Source organism: Vulpes vulpes, chromosome 15 (assembly GCF_048418805.1).
Source record: "Vulpes vulpes isolate BD-2025 chromosome 15, VulVul3, whole genome shotgun sequence".
In the NCBI taxonomy this organism is placed as follows: Eukaryota; Metazoa; Chordata; class Mammalia; order Carnivora; family Canidae; genus Vulpes; species Vulpes vulpes.
Window position 1 is genome coordinate 18,273,213 of NC_132794.1, and position 24,852 is coordinate 18,298,064.

Consider the following 24,852-nt stretch of genomic DNA (forward strand, 5'->3'; position numbering starts at 1 on the left):
AGCAGGACTTTTAAAAAATGTTCCATTGTCATTTATGTCTCAAGAATAGTGATCTAAAACAATCTTAAGTAGTCAAACTCTCTCCTCTAAGCCTTAACAAACACCTTCCTCTGAGCCACATCTATATCCTCAGGGACAATGGATAGTCTTCCTTATCCTTTTCACACAGCCTTCTCTTGGAGGAGAGGTGTACACAGGAGTGGAGGCTGTCTCCTCTTCATTAACATTCTCTCAAAAAAAAAAAAAAATTCTCTCCAATCTTCAAGGCCTCTTATCAGTCTTATCACTTCTAGAAAGGTCTCCTGTCAAAGCTCTAAGCACCATCTTGACAAAATCCACTCTGATGAAATTAAGTAGCATTTTATGACTTGTCAATTTGATAGTTTTTGTGACACCATTCTCTCCTGGTTCTCTTCTCTGATGCTCCTTTCCTTTCTCCTCTTCCTCAGATTGGCCACTGACTCTTAGCTTTTGATAGAAAGATGAGGTCATGAAGGTTTGAGAAACATCCAGTCAATATGTTAAACAAGGGTGCCTGGCTGGCTCAGCTGGTAAAACATGAGACTCTTGATCTCGGGGTTGTAAGTTTGAGCCCCATGTGGGGTGTAGAGATCACTTAAAAATGAAATCTTTGGAAGAAAAAGAGTTGAGCAAAATTCTCATTGTAGGAGTTATTAGAGCCTTGAACATGCTAAGGAGCATTGTGACTCTCCAAGGGGAAATATAATTTAGAGCATGAACACTGGAGTAGAATAAGAGAGGAAAAGCCTAAGAGAAACTTCTGTAGAAGTCTGAGAAGAGGTAATCAGGACACAAGAAAAACTGGGGCAGAACGATGTCACGGAAGTCAGGGGTGGGCAGACTTTCAAGGAGTGTCAACAATATTGAATGTTCCAGGGAGGTCAAGTAAGGTTTTAATGAAAGTAAGCTGTGAATTTAGAGGCTAGCAAATCATTGGTGATACAATGAGAGTAATTTCAGTGGCATGGGAAAGGAGCAGACTGCAGCAGGTTGAAAGGTCATTACAAGAAGGGAGATAAATCCAGATCACCAATTCAAGAGCTTTATTACAGAATCATGGTGAGCTTTTTTTTTGCCACTGCAATTGTAGGGACTTGAACATGTTTGTAGCCCATGACTGGAGAGAAGATAAGTTGAAGATCTAGAATGGATGATGGGACACAGGCCCCAAGGAGGTTGCAGGAATAGCATTATGGGCACAGGTAAGAAATCAGCTTTCAGTGGGAGGGATGGCTCTTTGGTTCAGGATGGAACTTGCTAAGGATAAACACAAATATGCACAGGTTTCAATTCAACAGCCTCACTCCTACATGAGGTACCTGCTTCCAACATAATCTGATCAGATTTATTTATTTATTTTTAAAGATTTTATTTATCTATTTGAGAGAGGGGCAGAGAGAGAGGCAGAGGGAGCAGCAGACTCCCCGCTGAGCAGGCCTTAATGATAACTTCAATAATTCTTTCGTAATATTAAAGGTTTATAGCCTCTTTGCACAAAAATCTAAAGGTAATTTTCACATTGCATAACTAAACTGTCACTGTAACTACATATAAAAGGAAAAAAAAGACAAATATATTTTAGTGAAACACAGGTGCACATGAACACAGTTATTCTTCAGTGCATTCTAGAGTCATTATTTTAACATTTTTTTCCATTTAATTTTTTTCTTTCACATCAGCTAAAAATTAACCCTGGAAAGGGAAAAACTGTTTTCCTAAAAATAGAATATATAATAAGTTTCCTATCTTCTATAGACTGAAGAATTTACTGCAGTAATGAAATAAATGTAATTTGCATCCATTTATTTTAATTGGTTGGTTTTCAGCACTACTGGAACCTCTCTTTTTCTTTCTTTTTTTTTTTAAGATTTTATTTATTTGAAAGCGAGAGAGTATGAGAGAGAGAGAGAGATAGTGAGAGAGCACAAGGAGGAGTGAGGGAGAGGCAGAGGGGGAGGGAGAAGCAGACTCCTCACTGAGCAGGGAGGGCTTGATCCCAGGATCCTAAGATCATGACCTGAACTGAAGGCAGACGCTTAACCAGCTGAGTCACCCAGGTGCCCAGACCCCTTCTTCTAATAAATTTTTGATGCCCCTTTACGATCCTGAAACACAATTTATGGATAATACATGTATATGGGCTTATATGTTTATATGCATATATGTATACACATATATACATATATATGCATGTATAAAATTTGGAAAGCTAAATATAATGTTCCCTTAATATTAAAGAGAAAGAAAACAATATATAGTAAAATATTAAACACTAGAATACACAATGATAAAGAATTCAGGTATTAGTCTATATTTACAATGTTAAACTGGATTTAAGAGAAGGAGACCAGAAGCCATTCCAAATGGTACTGGAAAATAAAGAACAGGCTTACTGTGGACATTGGAATAGAAGCTTGTATATTTAGTTATGCATTAAGGCTGTGCAAAAGAAAAAAAATTCTCTTTACAGCTAAATTAGTATAAGCTATCCGCTCAGATAGCTATAAAGTTTTCACTTATACGGACATGCAGTGGGACGGGAAAATCATGAAGGATGCAGGATGAGGGACACAGGAAGTTGTTTATTTTACACTGGCACACAGATATTTACCAGCTCTGGTCTCTGCCCAGCAGGTGTATAGCACCCAACCATCATTGTAACAATCAAACAGGTCCCCAGAACTCCACAACACACCCCAGGGCAGTAACCCCCATTGGTAGCTCCCCATCGAATTCCTTGAACACACACTTAGCTAATCGAAACCTAAAAGCTTTGCATTACAAACTGAGTGTTCTCCACTTACACAGCTATCACATGGCCTATAAAGTTAATTTTTTTTAAGAGTAAACCTATGATCACCCACATTCCACAGGTGGTACTTATTCTCACAATGAAAACTCAAAGGAGGTACTAGAGAGGACCCAGGATTTTTTGAGGCCTTTTTGGTACCTTTCAGTGGCTTTTCAATTCTGTTATTTTCTCTCACCTCTTTTGATTTTTAATTACTCCCTGCTCCCAATCTAAGCCCAATATAATTCTTCCTACTCACAATATGCTGTATTTCAAAGGATAACATTTTTAACGAAGAAACATTTAACAAATTTTATGATCGAACTGGGATAATTGGTGTCTCTTAAAGTCTTATCTGTCAAGAATACTATGCCTGAAGATATTTCTTTCTTTCTTTTTTTTTTTTTTTCAGGCATGTTCCCCCACATTCTTAAATGATTTTAAAGCTCTCTGATCCAAATCTTTAATAAAAATCTTTGAAAAGGCACACATATTGCGAAATCTTAACCCAGTTTTCTTTACCTTCAAAGATATAACACAGACACTCATCTTAATTAAGCTGCAAGTGCCTGAAGCCTAATTAGGAATCCTGGACTCAACATTCTGAAGAGTCCCAAATATTTTCTAACTGATCCTGTTCCCATGGAAACTAAAGTTGGGAAGTAGTAAAAGCCAGAAGAAATTACAAAATAGTACCATAGAAATTAGCTAAAAGAGTTATTCTTCTTTTCAAAGTAAAGGAAAAAAAAAAAATCCCTTTGTCCTACTATCAGATAGTAACATAGAATTTAAAAGGTACTACATATAAAAAATTTAGGAAGTGTGTGATATATGAAAATATTTATTTTTGCTTAGGACAATATTCATGTTTTTCTTTTGATATTAACTTCTAGGAAAAAAGCCAGAAAATTATGGGGACTTTTTCTATTTTCCTTTTAAATGATCTGTGATGCTACAGTGTGACTAAATTTGATAATAAATCCCTCAACAATATTAGCTGAGCTCATGTTTGGGTATTTTTCCCTTTTAGCTAAACAATATTTTCAGATCATGAAATATTTATTTAGGGCTTATGGCTAGCCGTGCTTTGATTTCAACTTGAGTTGTGAATGCAGAAGGCATGTGTATATGTTAAGAAACAACCAAAAGAAAAAGAAAAAAAGAAAAGAAACAACCACACTACAAATATACTAATTTGGGCCATTACCCACATGCTAAATGGAACACTCCAATTATTTTCTTATTATGACAGAAAAAATGAGCCATCCTTGCAGTGCCCCTGCAGGATACCATATGCTGATTCTAAATCCATACAGGACAAGACAGAGGCTCCCTCTCTTCTCCTGGTGCCTTTATAAGAGAACACCAGAAAAGAGCACCTTCGATGGTCCCTGAAAATCTCCTCAGCCTTTTACCTTTCCTTATACTTTCCTCCTCTCCCACGTAGGATCTGGGGTCAGCAGTTCTAACCTCTTCAAGTCTTGCCTCTGTGTATCCCTACAAATATTCCAAAATATTTCTGAAACCCTGATAAAAATAGTCCTGGGTACCCCATTGGAATGTTAACAGGAGAATCAAGTAATACAATTCTTTGTCAATCGTAAAGTTCCTTTCAAATGCTAATTTTTTCTAGTTTTTTAATCCCTCAGGTTAGTCATAGCTTCACTCTGATCTCCCATCTTTCTTCTGGCCTCCAGATAACAACTGACTTGGCAAAATTCCTCCCTGCTTCCATGACACTGGTTCTGTTCTTGTCTATTATTTCCCTGGGCACTTTCTCTTCATTGTCTCTGCTCTTTTGTATTCTCTAACTGAGCACATTCTCCAGAGTTCAGTCCTCTGCCCCTACTACTAATCAACCTCTGTGTATTCTCCCCTAGAATGTCTTCTCCTGGTGTGAATCTACCTATTTTTGTTTACCACTTAAGTACAGGGGATAGGTACAGAGAGAATGGATGCTTTCATCCTCTTTCCAATGCTCTAAAGAGACATTTTTAGTTGGATATTTTGTTGTCTCCTGATATATACAAAATAATCATTCCTTCTCAATTTAAGCACTATGACTTCTCTGGTTTTTCAAATTTACAAACTTGAAATGAATGGTTTTGATATCTTTGATGTCCCTCCATCTTTCTCATCAACCACCAAATCTTACAAATTTCTATTTTGAATGTCTTCCAGATTTAAGTGTTCCTAAATAATTTTGGCAGCTGTTGCCTTAATCCTCTACCCTTTTACCCAATACTTGGGCTATAGTTACCTCTTGCCTTCTAAGTCTATCCTATATGTAAGCCTCAAAATTGTTTACCCTAAATACCATCTTTTTGGTATTTTTGGTATATTGCTTCACTGTTCAAGACTTCTGGCAACTTCCTGATGACGATTGCATCAAATAGAGACTTTATACATAATATACAATCAACTCCATGAATACCAAGCCATTTCTTGTGCCTTTTCAAAATAAAGCTCTGTGTTCTAACCAATAAGAAATCTGAGAGAGTCAGTTTAGAATGAAAACAAGTTCTCAACACCACACAAAATCATTTTACCATCTAAGTATGGTACATTTTTTTCCCAGTTGAAAACAAAATGTTAAATTATGAAGAACTCTAATCATCATTATCAAACCCCCTCATTTTACAAATAAGGAAAATAAGATCCAAAGAAAATAGTTTTCTAAAGCCTTATCAAAAACGAAGGGCGGAACTGACACAATCTTAGTTCTTTGCATCTCAACCTCCATTTTATTTATACCATACATTTTGCTTCTTTGTAAACAAGTAGCATTTATGGTTTGAAGTATAAGGAGATCCTCAACCCTCCAATTGAGACATTTTACCTAGACTTTTAACTTACAAATTTAAGAATGTACCACTACCAAATAGACTGAGAACTCCATAATTTATAAAATTAATCAATTTAAAAAGTGAGGGTGATTCTACCCACCATCCCAGTCAGTGTGAACATGCCTCCGAGTTCTGTCATGGAAAATGTAACTGATATCTTTCAGGTAAAAGATGAGTAACCATCATTCCTTGGAGAAAAAAAATTACATTCAACACACTTATTGGTGAGATAACTTTGCTCTCTAGAAGAGATATTTCTTCCAGATGTCCATCAACAGATGAATGGATAAAGAAGCTGTAATATATAATACACACACACACACACAACACACACACACACACACACACACAAAGGAATACTACTCAGCCATCAAAAAAATTGAAATCTTGCCATTTGAAATGACGTGGATGGAACTAGAAGGTATTATGTGAAGCAAAATAAGTCAATCAAAGAAAGACAATTATAATATGATCTCATTCATATGTGGAATTTAAGAAACAAAACAGAAGAGCATAGGGGAAGAGAGGGAAAAAAATCAAACAAGATAAAATCAGAGGGGGAAACAAACCATAAGAGATTCTTGATCACAGGAAACAAACTGAGGGTGGCTGGAGGGGAGGGGGATGGGATAATTGGGTGATGGGCATTAAGGAAGACACATGATGTAATGAGCACTGGGTGTTATATAAGAGTGATGAATCACTGACCTCTACCTCTGAAACCAATAATATCTTACCTGTTAATTAATTGAATTTAAATTTTAAAAAATAAAAATAAAATAAACAATAAAAGTTATTATTTCTGTATCCCATTTCTAAAATTATTTGTCCTTTTATTTTCTAATAATAAAAAATAAATTTCCTCAAATCTTCTAGTCTATGTAATGAAAAAGGCTGTCATGACTGATCTCATCATCAGTGAGCAGATTTTAGTAGTCACCAAAGATAAATAGTTGAATATGTGGAATGGTGCAAGCTAGAGGGACATGATTTGTTTGTTCACATAGTTAGGACTCTATATATAAATTCTATTAGAGGAGTATGATGCAATCTTACTTCTATGATAAAAGTAAGAGGTAGTGGGATGAGAGGTGAAGTGGAACTCCTGCCTCTATTAACATCTATATCCTCTTGCTCATGAATTCAGGGTGTATTTGGGGAAAATGTTATCCCACATAGAAATTGCTTCTGACATAAATGACTACAATGAGAGTGTGCATAAGCTGCTGACACAGGCTTTAAATGCCTTTAATTCTTTCATTCTTCCCCCACAACCAGAGTCTTCTCTAGAGAATCCCTAGAGCTTTGGGGTCTTCAAGGTTAAAGGAACTCTGGGAAATTAAATCATATAAAGACCTCATTTGGAACCTGATATTAAGTTTTAATGATATAGATTTGAACATTAAATGAATATTTTAGAAAATGTGAGCAGTTTCAAGATGTGCTTGAGTTGGTATGTTAAATGCTAGATAGGCCCTTCCTCCCCCCAAAAAACAAAACAAAAAAACCCCCAAAAAACCTGAAGTAGTCTCTTCTGTTGTTTGGAAGAGCCAGAGGGTTGACAAAAGAGGCTTGATTGGACTGGCTTCTATTAAGTAAATGCAAGAGAAAATTTTTTAAATTTTTAGGAATTTAATCAACTCCCTTTTTTACATTCACCTTTTTTTGTCATCAGTCTATGACTGTGACATGCACTCATCTAATGGGTACTTTTACATTTTAGGGAATAAAATATTAAAGTCCCTTTCAAAGGAAGTGAACTGAAAGGTCCTTGCTACATTATGAAGAAAAACATAGCTGTTATGCAGATTTACTAACAGACTTTGCTGTATCTTTGAATACAGGATCTTTGAATTCGGTTAATGACAGGGTGTTTTTTTTTTTTTTTTTTTTCAGGCACTTTATTTTTCCATTAGTGTGAAACAGACTAGCTAGATTAAAAAGGGGATTATTCAGACAGAATTTGAGTTTTTTTATACTGACTGCCCTGGTTCAGTAAGGTACAGAGTTTAACAGAGCAGATATTTCAAGTAGACTTACTTTGGTCTGTTTATTTTCTCTTTAAACCAGTAGATTCTAAGGTGGATTGTCCAATAAAACCCAGAGGGCAAAGAAAAGAAATATTGAAATTTTAATATTTTTATCACATTTTTCTCTTTTCATGGGTTTAGTTATTTTATGAAAAATTTTCTTTTTTTTTTTTTAAGATTTATCTAAGTAATCTTTACACCCAACATGGGGTTTGAACTCACAACCCTGAGATCAAGAGCCACTCACTCTACCAACTGAGTCAGCCTCTAATGGTGCCTCTATTACAAATTTTCAAATACACACAAAAGTAGAGAGAACAGAATGATAGACTCCATATACTGATTATTTGGATTCAACAACTATAAAGGCTGCCATGTTTACTTCATCTATCCTTTTTGTTGTTGAGAAATTTAAATCCTATACATCAATCAATTTTCTTTATTATTTTAGGAGATATCAATACAAATTAAAGTCCTATGGGCCACAATAACATTAAAATAACAAATTATAATTCATTCCTTAGTATAATCTAATACTTATAGATTATATAATATACTTATATATTATACCTAATATATATATAATATATATATTAGGGCAAATCTGCCCTAATCAGATTTGCCTTATATCTTTTTTGAATTGGGATTCACATTGCAGCATTACACTTGCTTCTTAGGCTTTTTGTCCTATTTTGTTTTTAATCCAGAGTTAACCTGCCCTTTTCTCCTATTTGTTGACTTGTGGAAACCTAGCAGTTATTCTGCAGAACAACCCACTTTCTAGGTGTGTCTTTAATCGGTGCATCTACCTTCCTGTAAAAAGAAGGTACCCTGCCTAGAGGCTTGATTCAAATAAAGGTCAATTATTATTATTTTTTGAGGGATGAACACAAACACTACATAGGGAATGCTATGCGCTTGCTGTTGTATTACACGATTGGCCGACTTTTAATGATGCTAAGATTTATCAGTGGTTTTAGGTGATAACAGACTGGCCATTCCATTTGAAAGGTCCCTGTCAACATTTTGTCTAATTTTTAATAATTATATGATGAACCAATGACATGTTGCAAGATGATGATTATTAGATTCTATTGTTTTTCCTATTATCTTTGCACATTTACTAGCTTGACTTCTACAAAGAAGAATTTTCTCTATCAGTCAAGGTTATATGTTATATACACAAACATAAGGAAAGCAGGCTTACTTCTGTATTTTGATTGTTAAAAATTGGGTAAGGAGTCATTGACATAGTTAGTTCTAAGGGTAACCAAAGTGTAATGATTGTGGTTTTTTTTTTTTTTAATCTATTGACTCTCTCTTTTAAGTGTCTGTAATTTTTTATTATTATTTTTTATTTTTTAAATTCATTTATTCATGAGAGACACAGAGAGAGCAAGAGTGAGAGTGAGAGCGAGAGCGAGAGAGAGAGAGAGAGAGAGAGAGAGAGACAGGCAGAGGGAAAAGCAGGCTCCATGCAGGGAGCCTGACATGGGACTCCATCCCGGGACCAACTGATCCAAGATCAGGCCCTAGGCTGAAGGCGGCGCTAAACCACTGAGCCACCAGGGCTGCCTTAAGTGTCTGTAATTAATACACTTAAGAAATAGGTTTGACATATTTAAATCAGTTGCCTCCAACTTGTTTTTTCATTCTTGATTCTCAAATTGCCTCTAATTTGTTCAAAATGAGCCTTTTTTACGTTGATTCCTGTGTCCTTTAGACACGATCCCATTAGCTTTGGGAGATTACTTGCTTTCTGGCACAACAAAATAAATGTTCCCAGACTCCTATCCACCCAACCCTAAACATGGAATCCGAAGCTCCTCTACGGATCCCTGGTCACTACTAGCGTGGAATGGTATTCAGAGATCACAATGTGTATGCTCATTTTTATGGTGCTGTAGGATAGATTTTATTATTATTCCCAACTACTCATTCCCTTCCCACTTGCTATCACATGATATCCAGGGCCTCCTGGCAGGTAGGATACACTTCCCCAACCCAGTGGCAGGTTTGGCCATGTGATTGCTTTGACCAATGAACATATACCCTGGTAAGCGAAAGCTTGAAGGCTAATATAGTTCAATCTGTCTCTGGCTTTTTCCTTGACCACAAGAACTGTCTGTCCCAAACAGGTTAGCTACTTGAGCCTGGGGCCTAGGATGAGAAAAAGACATGCAGAGCAGAGATTCTGCAGCTGACATGGAAACACCAAAAGGGGATGTAAGCAAAAGTAACCTGTCCAATGACTGAGATTTTTAGGTTATTTGTTACTTCATTAAAACTAACTGATACAGGTCGTTATTTCACCTAGAACTTTTTAGGGGACAGAGATAGGAAATATGCAGTTTGGGAAAGAAAAAAAGCTTTAGTTCATACGGATTATTTCCAATTCAAATACACATGAAGGACTTTTACTTTGTTTTAAAACGTAATATATGTATCTTTTTTCCTTCACTGATAATCTTAATATTCAGGTCATTACAATTATTGATTTGCATTATCCTGCAGTATAATTTCAAAAATAACACCCTTGTTTCAAATTATTTTCATTTAAAAATGTATTTGCAGCTTTATTTATCCTTAAAATAAATTCTCCTACTTAGTGGAATATTACATTCTAAACTCAGACTGGAATAATTCTTTCCTCTGCATGGTTATATCGCTGGTTTGATACACAGTAGGTTTTTTTTTTGATACACAGTAGGTTTATTTCTTGCCACTTGTTTTCAGTGTTTAGGATGGCGGTTTTAGTGAATTTTTCTTTGAAACAGACATTTTCTTTTTTACAACCAAATCTATGTAATAAGTTATTAAAAGAAATCAGCTCCATTTCTGCCCCTTTCCACCCATTGTGAGTGGTCTTCATTTAACCTTCCAGTATTTCTTTCTTACATAAAATGCAACGTGCTACATTATACTATTCTGCACCTTGCTTTTCTCATTTGTGATACCTATACATGGAGATCATACTCATTCCTTTTTACGGCTCCATTGCATACCATTCTGTTATTTATTCAGCCAATCTCCTATTGTGGGCATTTGATTGTTTTCAATCTTCTTTATAATAAATAAATAATTTTGAAATAAGCAATCCGATTCATCAATCATGTCCTGTTTTTTTGTTTCATTTACCTTTTTTAAAATGCAGCTTTGCAACAGGCTCCCAGTGGTGGGGTGGATGAGTCAAAGTAGACACACAATTTTTCTACATATTGCTGAATTTTTCTCCATGGCAGATAGATCACTACCCAGCCCCTCAGCAGGGAGAGTGCCTGTTTGCACAGAGCTTCAATAATAGAGGATGCAGATGAGTTACGTGTTTTTGCTAATCTGGCAGGGGAGAGAGGTTATCTTTGTGACAGTTTAATTTGCATTTAAGTGATGTTGAATGCAGTGTCATATCTGAAGAACTATTAATATTTTTCTTCTGGGAACTCTCTGGGGTTTGTCCTGTATGCATGCCATTTTTCCATTTTATTCTTTATATTTTTATTTTCTTTCCATTTTTAAGGCTTGTTGTATATCAGTGGCAATACTCTTTGGCTGAGATTTAAAGTGCAGATATATTTTTCCCAATTAGTCATTTGTCTTTCGATTTGTGTGTGGTATTTTATTTTTTTTTCATGCAGATATTCTTTTGATATATAGTTTATAGAAGAATACATGCATGCTTTGGGGTTTTTTGGGGAGGGGGATGAACTTATTACTTACTGACATTTAGAGTTTTGATCCATTTGGAGTTTATCATGTACACTCAGAATCAGATCCATTTTCTCTCAAATGACTACCCAATTGTAACAATATTTATTACAGTTTTTATTACAATACTTTATTACAGTTTGAGAGTCTCCTATTTTATATATAGATACATCTCATAGCTATACTAAATTTCCAAATGAACTTGGGCCAATTCCTGGACTTTATATTTTATTCTATTGATCTGTCAGTCTATTCATATACTAGTCTCACAGTGTTTTAATGATAGAAGTTTTATCAATTGCTGTAGTATAGGACAATCATCACCTCACTTCTGCCCAAAGACATTACAGCTGATTTATTTTTCATTATCTCACTTGTTTGATACTCATTTTATACATCTTTTATAATTAATGCAATAATATTGATACAGAAATATGTGTATATAATTAATTACCAAAACTGTATGTTGGGGCATATGCTCTTCTTTTTTTATTTAAAGATTGTATTTATTTATTCATGAGAGACACACAGAGAGAGGCAGAGACACAGGCAGAGAGAGAGCAGGCTCCTCACAGGGAGCCCCATGTGGGACTTGATCTCCGGACTGGGAGTCATGCCGTGAGCAGAAGGCAGACACTCAAGGTGTCCCAGGGGCATACGTTCTTCTTAAGAGAAGTAGGACATGGAATAAAAAAAAAAAAGTCTGAAGGACCAGTGCTCCAGGCAATGTTTTTTTGAACATTTTGGCAGATTTTCTGGGAGAATAGCACACCAGAGCTGAAAATCTTAGGATGCATCTAACCCTGGCATTTGCAATGAGAGACTACCCTTGGACCTAATTGGTGAGTCACCTGGATCCAGAAGAAAGTTTTCACTGCTAATAAGCAGGTGTCAAGATCCCTAAGAAGATAGGACTACTGGACACGAATGCCTAGGAAAACCATCTTTGGTTGTAAATAAAGATTGGGCCCTCCCCTCTCTCTTAATAAACTTTTACCTATCGTGGGACATGGATTGCTAGGGTATCAGCAGAGCGGACCACGAGGGGAAAGTCTGGAATCCCCTGTTCCACAGAGTACTTTTACAACTCCCTAACATCCTGTGTTGAATTTTATCTCAGGAGACTTGAAAGGAGGTATTGTTTGATTCATCTGGGCTTTTAATTCATCTGAGCTTTTAATCACTAATTCAAGAGGAGCTTATATGGGTTTTTCATTTTGTTTTGTTTTTGTTTTTTATAATACACAATGGCATTAGGCAATCAGCAAAATTTCTTAAAACTCTATAACGCAGGCCAGTCTCTATATTACCATGTAACTCTAAACTCTAGGGAGGCTACAGATTATGAGGGAGGTGGGAGTTCTAAGAGCAGTAAAATTATTTACTTATTATTTATTTATTAGGGAAAATTAATTTTACGTATGTCTTAGGATTCCCTAGTATTAAAATGTAATTTTAGGAGGCTAAGAAACAAATAAACATTAAACTCCAGGTTACTCCCTTCTATTCAATGAACTATCAGAGAATCATCATGTGCCAGGCATGATTCTAGGTGCTAGACGCAATGATGTATTGTCTCTGTCCTTGACAAACTGGCAATCCAGAGAGAAGCACATGTAAACAGAGTTAGCAGTAGCCCAATAAGTACTGTAAGGGAAGCAGGAACATACCAAGAGCACCAGGAGTATAATAATATGTGGTAGACTTTGGCTCTGAGGAATGGATGAGCTGGGGAGGATTAAGAGAAGGTATTTGGGGCACCTGGGTGGCTTAGGCATCTGTCTTTGGCTTGGGTCATGGTTCCAGGGTCCTGGGATGGAGCCTGGCATCTGGCTCCCTATTTATCTGGGAGTCTGTTTCCCCCGCTCCCTCTATCCCTTCCCCTGCTTGTGCTCTCTCTTTCTCAAGGAGATAAGTAAAATCTTTTAAAAGAGAGAGAGAGAGAGAGAAGGAGCGGGTTAGATCTTCAGGGAGTAATTGCATTTGGCACATGGAGAAAATTTCAACAATGATAACACAACAGCAGAGAAAATGGCTGGGAAGGAGAAACATTGTCTAAAACATTTTATCTAAAATAGTAGTTCACTCCCTTAACACACACCCACACAGGGTGCAAAAGCATCTGACTTGTTCTGGGACCAAAAGCATTGTTTGGGGCCAAAGTACAATGATCCACAGCTCCCATCAGCTTAGGTACAATTTTTATCCCATTTTTAAAAAAGATTCTATTTATTTATTTGACACAGAGAAAGAGAGAGAGCCCGAGCCTAAGCCAGGGGGCAGGGCAGAGAGTGAGAGAGAGAAGCAGGCTCCCCACTGAGCAGGGAGCCCAACCAGCTTCATCCCAGGACTCTGGGATCCTGACCTGAGCCTGAAGGCAGACGCTTAGCTTAACCGACTAAGCCTTCATCCTAAGCCTTCGTCCGAGGCGCCCCTTTATCCCATTTTTTAATGACATAGCTGACTGCATGTTTAGATTATTGGACAAACAGACTCCTGAGTTATCATTTATTCCACGGTAGGAGCTCAACTTCTGATTAGAATCCATTCCTATTTTAAAGTGCCTGTAGAGCATTTTATATATATATATATATAAACATTAGCACAATTCTTCCTTTTCAAATTTAGCACTTTCCCAGCAGTTCAACATGTTCCCTTTTTATTTGTGGTCATTACTTCTTCTTTGGTCTCCTTTCAAAATAGCATCAGCTTGCACTTGTCCCTAAGTCTCAGCCGCTGCTGGTGTCGGTCTTCTCTGGGCGTTGGCCCCTTACCCTCTACTTTGGGCTTTTTTTTCCGCAGTATCCGAGTTGGAATTTTTTCCTTTCTAGATTTGGTCGCTGGTTTGGGAGTTTATGTCCTTCTGTTTTGTTATATTCATTTTGTTTCCCTACTTACTTTTGTTGGTTTTAACTAGAAGGTAGCTCCTGCTGCACTTTGGCTTACGGAATTTAAAGGCCTCTGCAAGATGTTACCGTGAGTCCTGTCTGTGAGACAGAGCTCTGGGTTGTGGCTTAATTTACTAGTAAAAATAAAATTTTTGCATGGGGTGCCTGGGTGGCTCAGTTGGTTAAGCTTCTGTCTCTTGGTTTAGCTCAGGGCAAGATCTCATGGGATGTGGGATCAAGCCCCTCCACCCACCCGCCAGGCTTTGCACTCAGGAAGGAGTCCGCACTTGGCCTTGGAGAATCTCTCCCTCTGCCCCTTTCCCCACTCACGTGCTCTCTCTCTCTCTCTCTCTAATATAAATAAGTAAATCTTTAAAAAAAATAAAAACTAAATATATTTCTGCAGGAAGGCACAGAATATCATATATAATATGGTTTGATTTGTTGGAAGGTGCAGAACAATAAGCATAGTAAATTTTGATTTTTAGTGTGTGTGTGTGTGTGTGTTTTAAGATTTTATTTATTTATTCATGAGAGACACAGAGAGAGGCAGAGACATAGGCAGAGGGAGAAGCAGACTCCCCCCAGGGAGCCCAATGTGGGACTTGATCCCAGGACCTTGGAATCACAACCTGAGCCAACCAGGTGCCCCTGATTTTTAGTTTTAAAGAAACTATACAGGTATGCTCCTATAGGCTGGAACTATATTTCCCCCCCAATTTTTCTGGAACTATATGCAAAAAACTTAAGAGTGAGTTATCTGTAAGGAGTAGAATAAAAGTCAGAGGAGTTATTTTTCATTTCTGTACTGTTGGAATTTACCCTATACATACCTTGTTTTTAGTTAAATGTGTAAGTAAATGCATTCAACAATGATCTACTTTTGTCTCTGATTATGCCCTTGAAGTATTTAACAAATTTTTACAGTGTGAGCAAAACTAAAACTGAAAACAGCAAGTGACTGCTTTGACAAAAGGAGAATAAGTGAACTGGGAATGCCTAGAATAAAGGAGAAAGACCAGATTAGGCTTTTTCACTCTTTACCAGTTTAAAAACAACTCAGTCCCAAACACTCCCTGTGAAAAATTTTGGAAACCCAAATGAAACAGAAAATCTAACAAATAAGAACTGACATAATGACATAAGAAAGTAGAGAAAAAGGCAAAATTCTTCAGTTAAGAACTAAAACTCCCATCTGTTATGATCACAAGGATTCTTGAGGTGCCTGGGAGGCTCAGTTGGTTAAGCATCTCCTCATGATTTCAACTAAGGTCATGATCTCAGGATCCTGTGTCAGCCTCTACGCTCAGTGGGGAGTCTGGTTGGGGATTCTTACTCTCTCTCTTCCCCCTCCCCACCAAAATAAATAAATCTTAAAAAGAAAAAAAAAAAGATCACAAAGATTTTTGCTTAGTACTGTTTGAGCCGAGACAGTGGAGAGCTAAGAGAATAGCTCTTGAAACACTTTCATGGGACTAGGTCCAGTGGTTCTTTGCTTCTTTGTTCATAAAATGTGGCAAACATTTCCAACCCTTTCACTGCCTGAAGATTTTAAGAGTAGGAGTCTGTGGTCCTGGTAGCAAGCATTCATTTGAGCATACTCTTTCTTCCTCTTTCTCTCCTTTGGTCCCTCTCTCCTCCTTCTCTCTCCACCTCTATCCCTCTATCTCTCTGCATCTCTCATACATGCACACCCTCACACACTTAGTAATACAGAGGGCCACTCTTTTTCCCCATCAAATCCAATCTAATCACCCGCCTAAGGATGGCCACATGGGAAACAGGTAAAACAATACCAAGGGAAGACAAAACCAGGGGTGGGAAAGAGAATAATACTGAAAGAGGATAAATAGCGGCCCCAAAGTTTCATGTTTAGATGTTGGGAACTGAACAGGAAGCTGGAAATATTTGCAGTGTACACAATTTTTAAAAATTCCTTAAAAACCAAAGCACCATTTTTCTCAAATCCCTGATTAAATTTAACTAACTACATTTCAGATATAAAACAATTTCCTGTGGGTGAATGTAAATGTCTAATCATATATGTGCATATACATATTTCAATGAGCCACAGAAAATACTTCCTATTACTTAAGAAGTAGCCTGGACCACTCCAATAGCATCTCACTGGGCTCCCCACTTCAACATCCCATCCACCCATCCTGCCCATTCTCCACACTTCCATCCACTGTGTTCTCTTTGAAAGGCAAATATAACTGATACTCAGTGTTTAAAAAGCCTTCAACGGCTTCTCCTAGTCTTTAGGATAAATTCAAAATCCTGATTTGACCCACAAGGCCCTCTTTCCACCTGGCGGGGACCTTTCATCCTCCCCTGTCCTCCATGCTCTGGCCATATGGAACTTCTTCCATTCCCTGCTTGCTTTTCCCCAAGTACCTCTGTGCAACACTGTTCCCTCCGTATCTGAAATGGTCTCCCCACTCCTTTACTTGTCTAGCATATTCTTTTCATGTAGATAGACAGGTAGCTACAGATATACATGCATGAGTATTCTGTAATAAAACTTTAAAAAATATATTTCAAAATAAAATCTTTAAATAATAAAAGTAAATAAAACTGTTTAAACTAGAATAAACTTATGAAACAGTTCATTATCTGTGTTTGGAATAGGACCCTCATAACTGTAGGAAATCCATTATAAATGATTATATGAATATTTAACTCCACCACCTCCAAATGTTATCAACAATAACAGTACAAGTTTTCTAAGTGTGCTAGACATGTGTACACATTTAATTCTCCCTACGTCTCTACAAAGTAAATCTATTATTGGGATCATCACCATTACAGATGGGTAAACTGACACACACAGACCAAATAGCTCATACCAGATCAGTTAGCTGGTAAGTGCACACAGAACTCAGCATCAGAGTACGTGTTCTTTACTGCTACACTCTGTGATCTGAAATATAACTCAAAAAATACAGTTCTCTATCACTATAAATTATAATTTAAAGGTAAAAGTTGTGGTCACTCCATGGGATCTAGAATATTCTTGGCTACAAGGCTGATTACACGTTACTGGGCACACCCTAATTTTGGTTGGGGTGATGGTTTCCCAGAGATGTCTACATCCTAACCCCAGGAACCTATAAACACGTTACCTTACATGGTAAATATGAATTAAGGTTGTAAATAGAATTGAAGCTGCTAACCCAGCTAACTTTGGGATGGAAAGATAATCCTGGATTACCTGGGTAGGCCCAATGTAAATATAACGGCCCTTGTAAGTGGAAGAGGGAGGTAGAAAAGAGAGAACAAGATTTATGGCAGCCTGGCACCACTGAGTTTGAAGCTGGAGGGACAGGGCCCCGAGCCAATGGCTTCTAGAAGCTGGAAAAACAGCTGGTTTTCCCCTGGAACCTCCAGAAGATAGCTGCCCTTCCCATACTTTGATTCGAGCCAAGTGAGACCTACTTCAGATTTCTGGCCTCTAGAACTTTCAGATAATAAATCTGTGTTGTATTAAATTTGTGGTAATTTGTTTCTGCAGCAATAGGAAAACTCATACAGCTGGATTGTTTTTCTGAGTTCTGGTCATGTGAACAGTAACACCTCCCAAGAAAACAGTACCCAGTGTTTTCTTTCTCTGCTTCTGCCAAAGAAAGCACTTGACCTAGATTCTGATTCCCCTCTTCTGTCTTCACCTTCATCTTCCTCAAAGCATCAATGTGGCAACACAGGTATACTGGAGTACTGACTCAGCAGTGTTATGGGATGAAAAGGTTATTTTAAGTAATGGCCTTTACAGATTTCTTCTGGCTCAACTTCAATACAGTGGCTCTAGCCTCCAGAGTTCAAAACATCTTCTCTACAGAAACCATGGGTAGAGCAAACATATGTAAATGCACAGAGGCTCCTCTCATTAAACTGCTCTGGTGGAAGGATAATGAGTATTTTCAGTCTTAAGGAATTTACTTTTCTCTTTATGCTGATTTTTTTGTTTTAGACTTCTTCCCTTTGAAGGCCATTTCTGTTTCAGTTTTAAAACCGTTATCAGGTCTACCAGTAAGCCTAACCTGACCTTTATTTTCATCAGATAATTAAGATCATGCCAGGATGGAACTTGTTCTCTGCAGATGATGCTTTGTTCTTAACAATGTTTACAGAGGGCAGAATTTTCCTGGCACTGGTTCCCTGGAGTGCTCTTTTGGGTCAGTTCCACTACTGGGGCAGAACTTTGTGATTTTGCAGAAGACCTGACTTCTCCCTCCTCCACATTCCTTATCAGTTGATGAAATATTACAGACTCAGGCCAAGAGGCCCGGCTTGGGTTCCAGTCCAGATTTGAAGACCAACTGCTACCAGCCAGGTAGTGTCAAGAACAGCACACTGCTCTCATTAACATTTAACTGCTTGGCTTAAATGGCACCTCAGAGAAATCTGACACCTCACCTATTTGGCATTAGTTAGGGTGTCATGATTTATATTGCAATTATTAATTCCATCCATCCATTTCTTCCACATACTGCACCTCATTCCCTTCCTATCTGATCAACAGGTATCTATTTACACCTACTATTCATCAGGCACTTTGCTTAGCACTGTACATACAGTGGGAGCAACTATAAAGAAATTTCTTCCCTCATGGAGCTCCCATTTTAATGGTAAACAAAAATATAGTTTCATTAAACACACAAGTAAATGTCCATATTTCAAAAGGTACACTGAACTCATAGTCCAAATAATGGCGGCAGCAGCAGCTACAAAAGTCTTCCAGACTACTAAGAAAGAAATAAGAATATGGACAAATAAAAATAAAAGGAAAGAATGGAATAGGTATGGTATTATATATAATAGGATCAGGACAAAAGGGTGGTACAGTTATATTTGGGATGGATATTAAAAAGAGGAGTCTGTAATTAGAGAATAAGAAATCCACAGTCTTTTTTTTGAATTTTGAATGAAGATAGTGGAAAGGGTTAAGTGTTCAGCTAGAAAAAGAGAGAAGTCCAATTATCTATGGAACAAATTCTCAGATCTTCAAATCCCAGTTCCATTCTTTCCAGTCTCCATAAATGATGTTGCTTGAGCGTTGAGGGTCATGAACTGTAAGTTGAAGATATGTTCTATCTCATGCATTTGCTGAGAACTTAAAAAGAGAATATTCAAGAAAGTCCGTAGTACTGTTTTTGGATCTCAACATGAAACCTGAGTAGACAAATCACAAATAGGACTGTGGAGTGAAACAGCCCTGAAAAACATTCTTGCTTTTCAATAACACTCTTCAATAATGCCTACACCTTGGTTTCTCCCATCCAAGTACTAACTAGGCCTGACCCTGCTTAGCTTCCAAGAGCAGATAAGACAAGGCTTGTTCAGAGTGCTATGGCGGTAGACGTACATCTTGGTTTCTAACACCATTCTCCAATAAAAGGAACCAGGGCTCTTTGGAGAAATGGCCAATCCTAGGCCTGGAGCAGGAAATATACAAGACCAGCCTGAAGCATTCTGTGTTACCAGAAAGTAAGAAGCACTAAAAACAAAAAACAAAACAAAACAAAACAAAAAAAATATATATAGCAATGGAGGTATGTCAGAGGATATAGAAACCACTAGAACTCCCAGTGGTCAAAGCTGGAAGCATTTCAGTACTAAAATAAATAAAATCACATTGGACTATAAATCCAAAGTATAAAATAAATATTCATAAGCCCATACTGATATAGGATCTAGAGAAAACATTTTAAAAAATCAGTTAAGGGACATTCAATAAAATACTTCATCAGTACTCCTCAAACTTGACAAGGTAATAAAAAAACAAGGGAAGTCTGAGGAACTGTAACAGCTAAGAGGAGCCTAAGGAGGCAGGGCTGCTAAATGTAATATAGTATCCTGGATGAGATCCTGAAATAAAAAAGGACATCAGGTAAAAATGAAGGAAATTTGAATAAAATATGGAGTTCTAAATAAAATATTTAGTTCATAATAGTAACATACCAATATTGTTTCATTAATTATGACACATGTATCATACATACTAACAAAATATTAATAAAAGGAGAAGGTGGATGTGGTATATATGGGAACTCCCCATACTATCTTCACAATATTTCCTCAAATCTACTATCATAGAATAACTAAGTTTATTTGAAAAAAAGAAAAGAAAAGAAAAGAAAACATTCTTGCAATGCCAGACCTTGTGGCATCCCGGGGAACACAGAAAAGGTCTATGCACACTCCCAAACTCTTCCCCGCTAGGAGTGAGGGTTAGAAGAGACACTGATTAGATTTACCTGAAGTCTGAAAGAGAGGTTTTTCTGCCCATTCATCTAAGCCTGTGTTTGCCTCTTGGTTATTTCTTCCCTACACATCCAAACTGCGGGTGTATTGTTTCTATTTTGATCACTGAATAAGAATAGCAGAGTAAAACCATTTTCTCTGTTTTTCATTAGCGACAATTCTAAAGTCAGTCTTTTTTAATTTGAAATTTAGGATCGTCAACGAAATACCCCACTTTCCCAACAGTTCGGTGACAATTCCTCCAGCCTGTCTCTCTGTTGTCCTTTAGCATTACTGCATTTTTCCCCCTCTGTGTGTTCAACATGATACCAACTTCAAAACTGCATAATGGTTTTATTGTGAAGCCCCGATTCCTGGTTTGATTTTCTATAGCATAGGTCAGCACATGCCCCTTCACTGGGACAACTTGCACCTTCCTCCCCCCCTAAGGTACAAAGCTCACACCACGTTGGGTTCTGCGATACTCTCATGTGCAGCAAGAGCGTGTGTGAGGAAAAAGTCATTGTATTTTGGTATTAGACGCTCATCCGGCGGCTTATGTTAAATATTGCCAGGGCTTGGATAGCAACAATAATAACCTTTTCTAAAAAAAAAAAAAAAAAAAAAAAAAAAAAAAAAAAAAAAAAAAAAAAAAAAACTCTTCTATTAAAAAGAGAGAGAGAGAGAGAGGGAAAAACGAAAAACAATAGAAAAGGGGGGTCTCCACTGCCTAAGTGCTTAAGATCTAGTTCGATTTCCTCCATTTTCCTAAAAAGTTAACCCGAAGGAAACCAAATAATAGGAAACGTTCCCGTGAACGTTTGAACGTTCAATGAGATTTGAAATCTCATGAGCTCAGGATCCGCGAAAATCCTGTCCGGAACCACCCCGGTGAGATGGGCTTTGGGACGTCCCCCCGCTGCTGGTTCATCCAGCTCCTGCCTCTTTCTAACAATCCCTGCGCTGCACGTCCCCCGCGGGCACAGCGTCCTTAACTGGATAGAGACGTGCAGGTGGAGAGGCTCCGAGCACCGCAGTGCGCGGGCTCCCCTCGGCCCCTGCCGCCCCACCAGCGCGCGCCTCCCGGTCCTCGGAGCGAGGCAGCCCCAGCCCTGCCCCGTCCGCCGGTACTTGGCGGGGGGCCGCCCCCCCCCCCCCCCCGTGATGCCACCTTGAGGTCTCAGCATCTTAGAGGAGTACGGGCCCTAGAGAGTCGCGCGTTCAGTTCGCGTGCCTGCGTCTTTGAAAACTTACCCCAACTTTGGAAGCAGGTCAGCCCCCGCCGCTGGGGACTCTTTTCACCTCCTCTAACCCGAACGGACACAATACGATAAACCGATGGACCCCGCGCCGCCCCCCACGCCCGCCCGCCCGCCCGCACCCCATTCCCGCTCGGGCGCCCGGGCCGCGGGGGCCGCAGGTCGGGGTGGGGCCGGGTGGGGGAGGGGCGGGGGGCCCCCCCGGCAACTTACAGCCCAGCGCGACCACCAGGTAGCGCAGCAGCAGCAGGAGGAGGCGGTGGCGGCTCCTCCTCGCCATCTTCGCGGGGTCCGAGCTGGAGGCTCCTCGGAGGCGGGGAGGCCGGGCGGGGGCCCCTGAAGTTCTGGGGGCGGGAGCGGAGGAGAGTCGCGGGAGGGGGGTCGGTGCCCGGCCGGGGGGCAGCCTGGGGGCAGGTGTGGCCTGCCCGAGGGCTGGGACGGGGCAGCGCGGGGGTCTGGGCTGTTCCGTTCGCTCCTGGGGGGGGGTGGGGGAGGGCGAGGATGCAGGCGAGGTGTGGGCTGGGCCCTAAGGAGCGCGCCCGAGGAGGCGAGCGGCGGAGGGGAAGCCCCGGGGGCGCCCCCGCCCCTGCGCCGCGGGCCGCAGCGGCTTTGTGTCTGGCGGGGCGCGGGGCTGCCAGCTGTCCCCGGGGCGAGGAGCCCGGCGCGGGCTGCGGGGGCGCGGGGGGGCAGCTCCGCCCGCCTCGCTCCAACTCCTCTGCTCCTTCCCCCTGGCACAAAACTTTCTGGGTTTTCAGCCTAGGGGGGTGGAGATTTTTGGAAAATTTCTGGCCAACTGGCGAAGCTGCGGGGGGAGGCGCTGGGGGGGGGGTGGAGATGGGGTTCGCCGGCTCCGCCTTGGGCGCGGGAGGGAAGGAGGAGAGCCCTGGGGACGCGCGCCGGGCCCGGCTCGATCCGGCAGCAGCCCGGGCCCCTCTGCGCGAGCTCTTGGCTCTTCGGAGAGTCAAGGTGCGTTTTGCTGCTGCTCTTTGCTTTTCGCGTGTCCGAGTTGGAAGTTCATCCAGCGGCGTGAAACATTTATCACGGCCCTTTCCAGTTACATAACTGCTGCCCGTGGAGTTCTCCACGTGTTAAAACTCCACAGCTGCCCTTTGTCAGGTTTATTTTTGGTCTACTGTGCTTTTCAAAGGGAAACCCATCATGAATGCTCCGTTGCCTGCTTTAGAATTGACCCACACTTCGACTTGCACACACTCCAAGGGCTAAACAGGCAATTTTTGTATTTGCTCCTAGGCACCGAAAATGGTGCATTCAAGAATAGTGACAGGTCCGGGAAAAGACCATTCCCAAGAGAAGAAATTGCTACACATCAGGCTTCTTTTTAAATTATCATTATTATTATTATTTAAAGGTAGAATAATGGATAAAGGGCTGAATAGAAGACAGTTGCTTTAGGGGGGAGCACATGAAGAATTCAGCTCACTGGACAAAGGCGACCAGAGTTGAGATATGCAGAGCTGTGAGGAAGGAATGAGACATCCCTGCTGTTTCCTTGGTGACAGTGATGGAAGCTTGATGCCCAAGGCAGGGAGGGGCCGAGGACCCGGGAAGTCAAAATGGCCAAAACGTTAGAGCTATACTCCAGTCAAGCAAGGAGAAGGGACACAAATTTAAACAATTTTATGGGCAGGAACCAGGAAAATGGAATGCTTTACAAGAGAAGTTGTTGGCGTTCTCTTTTCTCATTCTTGCCGCTATATATCTCTTTTGCTCCTCCCTAAAGATACACACATTAAAAGGGGGTAATTTTTTTAATTATTATTCCGTGACATCATATGTGAGTAATCGGTTCACTCCATCATTTGTCATCCACTTAAAGCATTTGTCAAATAGCTACATTGTGCTGGATGCTGGTGTACAATGTTGAACAAGATTGAGTCTTTGCTGGTAATGAGCTCCTAGTCTTGAGAGAGAGAGAGAGAGAGAGAGAGAGAGAGAGTGTCCCATCTGGAAAGACCTCTAATACCACATGATAAGTGTTGTGGGAGAACAGGAAAAAGTAACAGCAGTTTTTATTGAGTGCTTTCTCAGTGCTGGAGTCTGGATAGTGCTAATCTAATCCCCCAAGAACTCTGTAAGGGAGAGAAATATTATTCTCACTTTGCAGATGAGAAAACTGGGCTGAGAGATTCTAATGGCCTGTTCAAGGTCAAGGATAAGGGGATGTTCCTCTGTTGGAGGGTGTGCTTTATTAGGCATGGAAAGTTACAGATTTTGGAAGGCATAACATGAGCAAAGGACATTCTACACAGAGGGAAGAGTAGGATCTAAAGCTGGGAGATCTAAAAATTATGGCCAATGTACCTAAAGGTAAAGTAATGTTCTACAGTGCCAGTTTATATGTAGGATTGGTACAGAGGAGGTGGCAAGACCTGAAAAGGGGATTCGATTATGAGGGTCATTCAGTGCCATACTACAGACTCTAGACCTTATTCTGGAGTTAACTTCTGAAAACTCCAGGGTAGATTAAAAAAAAAGAAGAAGAAGAAGAAGACGAAGAAAAAGAAAATCCATGTTTTAGAATTGTGCTGTGAAATATGTTAGCCTCTAGATCCATGTGGCTATGTAGGTTTGAATTCAGTTAAATTTAAAATTCAGTTCTCTAGTCACACTAGCCATATTTGATGCTCTCAATAGCAACATAGAAAAAAAATCAAAATTATAGAGGCAGCAAAAAATTCAATGGTTTCCAGGAATTAGGGGAAACAGAGGGATGTATAGGTGGAATAGAGGATTTTTAGGATAGTGAAACTACTCTAATATTACTACTACAGTAGTGAATACATGTCAATATATATTTGTCCAAACCCATAGGGTATACAACATCGGGAGTGAGCTATAATGTAAACTGTGGACTCTGGGTGATTATGATGTGTCGATGTAGGTTTACAAATTTAACAAACATACCATTCTGATAATGGGGGAGGATGTATGGGAAGTCTCTGTAACCTTCTGCTTCATTTTGTTGTGAACATAAAACTGCTCTAAAAAAAAAAAAAAAGCAAAATGCAGTTACAAAATTAAAACAAAAGAAGACCTAGAGAAAGAACA

At 39.5% G+C, this 24,852-nt stretch overlaps 2 protein-coding genes across 2 annotated transcripts in view; one reads left to right on the forward strand and one right to left on the reverse strand.

Moving 5' to 3' along the window:
• JAM2 (junctional adhesion molecule 2) overlaps nucleotides 1-22,429 on the reverse strand; it is a 62,625-nt gene extending 40,196 nt beyond the window's left edge. Inside the window, exon 1 of the mRNA XM_072740904.1 lies at nucleotides 21,997-22,429. Coding sequence (XP_072597005.1) covers nucleotides 21,997-22,063 — 67 coding nt within the window. The 5' untranslated portion in view covers nucleotides 22,064-22,429. The remainder of the gene's footprint in view (nucleotides 1-21,996) is intronic.
• MRPL39 (mitochondrial ribosomal protein L39) overlaps nucleotides 21,753-24,852 on the forward strand; it is a 47,499-nt gene continuing 44,399 nt past the window's right edge. The window contains exon 1 of the mRNA XM_072740902.1: nucleotides 21,753-21,795. The gene's annotated coding sequence lies outside the window, so the exon portion shown is untranslated. The remainder of the gene's footprint in view (nucleotides 21,796-24,852) is intronic.